General features: G+C 38.4%; 1 protein-coding gene across 2 annotated transcripts in view; it reads left to right on the top strand.

Moving 5' to 3' along the window:
• Positions 1–5,289, top strand: part of sccpdhb (saccharopine dehydrogenase b) — a 10,599-nt gene extending 5,310 nt beyond the window's left edge. For both annotated transcript variants that reach the window (XM_035678951.1, XM_035678952.1), the window contains exons 8-12: positions 1,613–1,732; positions 2,007–2,063; positions 3,211–3,322; positions 4,354–4,435; positions 4,579–5,289. In XM_035678951.1, the coding sequence (XP_035534844.1) occupies positions 1,613–1,732; positions 2,007–2,063; positions 3,211–3,322; positions 4,354–4,435; positions 4,579–4,672 (465 nt within the window). In that variant the 3' untranslated portion in view covers positions 4,673–5,289. The remainder of the gene's footprint in view (positions 1–1,612; positions 1,733–2,006; positions 2,064–3,210; positions 3,323–4,353; positions 4,436–4,578) is intronic.

Here is a 5,289-nt window from a genome sequence, read left to right as displayed (position 1 = left end):
GACTTTGATTTTCAGCCTAAAACTGAACTTTAAAAAAAAATCAAAACAGAAAAAATGTCTTCTTATATCCACCAATAACACTCCAGGGTTGAAATTTAAAATTTACATGTATTTTAATGAGTGCCCTATAAAGGGTTAAAGATTATCACAAGAAATAACTTGTGATGCATGATGTGGATTTTTTTAGCCGATACGATGACCGATGATTACCTGCTTCTCATGGCTGATACCATTACAGCTGATCACGTTTTGCATAAAAAATCGAAATAAATTGTGACTATTATGGGCCGATAATTTATCAGTTATAATTGAATTATCGGAGAAATACATAATGATATAAATCCTGATTAATTAATTGCCTCGATAATTATCGTGCATCCCTAAAAATAACACTTGTTTCCTCTGAAATAATTCATACTCAAGAGTATTGCACCCCTTCTCAATTCAACACTCACTTACACACTTACTAACTCTTGACCAGTAGCTTATGGTTAGCTAATGTTAGCAAACTGTGTTGCTGTGTAACCAAGGCCGTTTGCTGACTTTGTGATGGTGGTAATTACCAGTTCTGGCCACAGTAGCTGCTGTTCAGCAAAAGCTACACCGTATAAAGCAAATTCTCTAAAATGTGTTCAAAATGGTGTCTGTCCTGTAGGCCAAATGATGAACAAATTCAAGTGAGTTATACATTTTATACTAGTAAACGCCACAGTATCAGTAATGTGTTGCCTGTGATGTTGTTGTAGCTCAAGTGTACCTTGCAAAAAGGATTTCCATGCAATCAATAATATCCCATACCGTGTTTGAGGCAGTAAATAATTGGGAATGCATCAAAACGTTTTGCTCTGCCTGAGCGTGCCTCAGGACCAGAGAGATTATTAACTCAGTACTCACCCTCAGTCCCTCAGGAACACAGTGCAGCAGCGCTGCAATAAATGACACCAAAGAGTTTCATATTTAGTATTAAGGACACATACTTCACCTTATTTTGGCTGCATCTCTGCATCCTGGCTGTGAAAAGCAGAACCTTTTTTCCCTGCTGTACCTATAACTAGGTCATCCGTTTCAGCAACTGTCACTGTTTTGATCACAGCCAGAGACACAGGCCTTAATGAAACTATCTCATTATGTTGTTTAAGCCGCCATCTACCAGTAAAGTGGAAATATGATGAGTCATCTATAATGATTCATCACTTTCTTCTGTGCTGCTCATTACTCCCTTTGACATCTCATCTCACACTCCCTCCCTCATGCCCCTGTTTTTTACCCTCCTTCTTCCTCCCTCAACCTGATTCTGCCTTTCCTCTCACCCTCGTATCTCCCTTCTATTCTCTACCTCTCCGTCTACATCCTCCTTACCCATTCTCCTTTCCTTCACTTCTGCTTCCCACCTCCCTGTCCGTTTATCACTTCACTTTCATCTCTTATTCCTTCCTTCCATGTCACTCCCCCTTCTCTCTCAACTTTACCATTTTTTCCTTCATCTCTCATTTTCCTCTCCTGTCCCTGTTATCTGCATCCCCTTATCTTTTCCCTCCCTGTGTCACCTTTAATTTCCTTTTTTTATCATTTACATTCTGCTTTTCCTGCCCTGTCTCCCCTCCACCCACAGGTCCAGTACAGTGCCTACGTCGGGGTCGGTGGCCTCTTCTCAGTAGTTAAGCTCTTATGTGGTGGCCTGCTCTTCTGGTTCATGGTCAAATTCAGCCTGGGCAGGAAACTCCTCACTATGGTAGCTACACTGTTCATCAACCAGCCTCTCACTGTAACGCCTACCTTGGTATATGCTGTCCAAAGCAGATAGTCTGAGTCCCTTGAAAGCGTTAAGACTCTGTCTCAAAATGGTTATTCCATGTATTTAAATGTAGATGAATGTCACAGGTGTGGGTATGCAGTCAGTATAATTAATGTTATGTAATCACAGTTCCTTACAGTTAAGCAAAATTTTGTGACAATTATATGTATGTGTAATGGATTGATATTTTTTTCGCTTGTCTTTCCCAAAGTTTCCATCATTCTGCTCCTTTGGCTTGTTCACCAAGTCTGGTCCAACCATGAAACAGGTAACACAAATAGTGTATGAGTTTAATATATTTGTTATCATTTTTGTGTCCTGGGAAGACTTGAAAGCTTTCTAGAGGAGTCATACATCGGCTGCAATTAGGAGCTTTAAAGCCAAGTGAAAGGAAATACAGTCATTTGTGTGGACGATTTAGGTTGTGTTAAAGGTATGAAAACCTATTTTCTTAATCGTCTCCTTACTGTGAGCGATGGCGTTCTACATGAACACAAAATAATCTGCCAGAGTTTTGGTTATTTCTGTTGAGAGATTTTTGTTTCTGCTCATCGGACTGGTTTGAAGAGGGTGGGGTAAATCAGGATTTAGCAACATTTGAATCAAAATATGATGACAGTAGATTAGACTGTCTGAGATTTTGAGTGTGAAACTCCTAATGAATAACACCTAAGGATGGACTTTTTAAAACTTGATTATTTTTTCTCATGAATATTTAATGTTATAGACAAGAAGATTGAATTTTTCAGGGGCTTTCATTAAGACTGCACAATTAAACACAATATTATCAAAATCACAATATGGCAAATTGCAGATGCTGCAGTTTCTTTCATAACGGTAAAATGTGTGACAAACAGCATTATCACGATGTCCTGCAGTTCTGCATTTCTGGCCTACAAATCCTGTTCTCCAGATGTAAGATTGTTTGGTACACACTCCCAAACAAATCACATCATCATGATTTTAATAGTTTTTTGGCAAAAATTTCATTTGTGATGCAAAAACTGCAATATCTGACAGAATAATTGCTGTATGTTTTTACCATATTAAGCAGCTTACTATATTGTGACTAACTAAGAGCTAGTAGTGTCTCATATTGGTGAACCATAAACAACCAAAGCATAACATATTTCTGTTTCCTACCTACTTACTACCTATAAGCTGTTTTATACCATGGTTATAGTGGATATTACACATCATGGGCTTATATTTTGCTTATAACAATATATATTGGCTTATAACAACCATCACAGCTCTGGTCCACAACCGTATACATACAGTATTTAGTACAGTACAGTATTTTATAAAGTATTATATGATTTTATTTATTGGAGTTTAGTTTTCTCAGCAGTTTGTTCTGCTGTGAAATCTTGATTTCCATTGATTTTTCCACTCATTCCCTTCCTCTCTCTCAGATAGAAGACACCTGTTTTAGCCTGACATTTTTCGGGGAGGGCTACTCAGAGGGTACAGATCCCACACAGGGCCAACCCAACACAAAGATCTGCACTCAGGTCATAGGAGCAGGTAAAACTGCCACAACTACTGTCCGCTGATTTATAGTAAAGTTATAGGCTTCTGGGTCTCTTAAATATACAGGTAAAGCTGTCTGTGTATGTGTGTTTTCACTGAAGACATGTTTGCCATGTCACAGAAGGAAAAGCACAGTTGTAAATGATCAAATGAATGAGTTGTTTCAGTTTCAGGGTCCTGGTTTTGAGCATACTGAATCACTGCCATATTGTCATAGTTCATTAGTCACTTTAATACAACAGAGCCATTATTAATGTTGTTGTATGTTTACTTTTAGCTTCATAAAAATAGTGATTGAAACTAATGTTTGACTGCTGCTCGTGTTACATCTAGCGAGAAGTTTGGCTCCCAGATTTCTGAATCACTCACTGCAAATTTAATCATAGTAAATAAGGTCTATAACACTAGTAAGGCTGGCATTGTAGACCTTTTTCACAGCAGCCATTTTGACAGGAAACAGTAGGGTAAACCAAGGTGTTACCGATTATACTAATTAAAGCTCTGTTCCATTCAGTGTAGCCGTGAGCAAACATGCAAAGTAGCAGCACCCTGACTCTGTTTGACATGAAGGGAACATAACCTTAATTGGTATCATATGTAACACGTGTTTACCCTCCTATTTCACATCAAAGTAGCTGCTGTGAAAAAGGCATAATCTGTATGAAAAAGGGCTCAGTAATTTTCTAAAACAGCTTTTTAGGGGACTTTCTATTTCTAATTTCATGGCCTGCGGAGTAGTTACAGCAGAGGGACAGGGTATGTGGGACTGACTGAAAATAAACTGTGTTGAAGGCAACAGTGGGATACACTGATGCGTTTTTGGACAACAATGGAGCTCTATGGCACAGAGGAGGAAGACGTATTCTTTAGATACACACAGTGGGATCAGTTCATTGTTTGTTTTGGTCTTTTCACACGTATCCTTTAAGCACTCTAAGCTGTACGTTAAACTTTCAGTGTATTTTGTGCTGTAAATAATATTCTGGAATATTTGTGAATCTTCATGTTTTTGTTGTTGTTTACAGAGCCTGGTTATGTAGCTACAGTTTCTACTATGGTACAAGCAGCCGTAACCTTGCTGAATGAAGTGCACTCTCTCCCCAGGAGGTCAGTTTAGTCAGTCAGTTTTGTCTTTTGCATGTCATAAATGGGAACATTTCTCAAAAGTTCTTCTGTCTAATCTATATCTGCCTTCCTCCTTTCTTAAAGCATTATCCCACCTTCTTTCTCTGTGTCTGGCTTATTCACAGGGGAGGGGTGTACACTCCAGGAGCCGCCTTCCATAAAACCAGTCTCATCGACCGCCTCCATAACCACAGCATCAAGTTCTCAGTCAGAAACTAGCAGTAGCCCTTTAACAGTAACCGCTTTGAGGGTCGCACCACCTTCTAGCTACAGTATATTGTATTTGTCCACTGGAGATGCCTCAAAGAGTTGCCTGACTCTTTGACCCAGTCAACATGACCACTTTTTACAGTGATTGTAACTGTAAAACATCTGATTCGAATTCCACTAATGCAGAGAGAGGTTCATTTTCTTGCTCAAGGACACTGGCTACCGCCTAGCTGTGCCTTTCTCCTTTTTCTTTTGTGTTTTTTAATCTGGATGAATGGAAATACAATTCCATCAGTAGAAAGTTTTCTCTTAATACCCTGAGGACTGATCACACATCACTGCTGGTTCTCTACAATAAGCCATATCTTACACACTAATTTGTTGACTGCATTTGTGAGAATACACTGGGGTGATTTTATCAAATTTGGTTCAAGAATCTTAGTCAGCATGTAAATTTGTACATGAAATGTAAAACACAAAACGCTAAATTTGATATTTAAAACACACCGGAGAATTATAATTGAATAGAAACTGTGTACAGTGAATATTTGAATGTGTATTTGATTTTTTAAATATATTTTTATTATAGTTTTCGATTAATACCGTAATAAAGCACTGGAATGATA

Source organism: Morone saxatilis, unplaced genomic scaffold, assembly GCF_004916995.1.
Source record: "Morone saxatilis isolate NCDOM2014 unplaced genomic scaffold, NCSU_SB_2.0 Contig7, whole genome shotgun sequence".
Classification (NCBI taxonomy): domain Eukaryota; kingdom Metazoa; phylum Chordata; class Actinopteri; family Moronidae; genus Morone; species Morone saxatilis.
The sequence above is the reverse complement of the archived record's forward strand: the minus strand, read 5'-3'. Positions and strand labels throughout refer to the sequence as shown.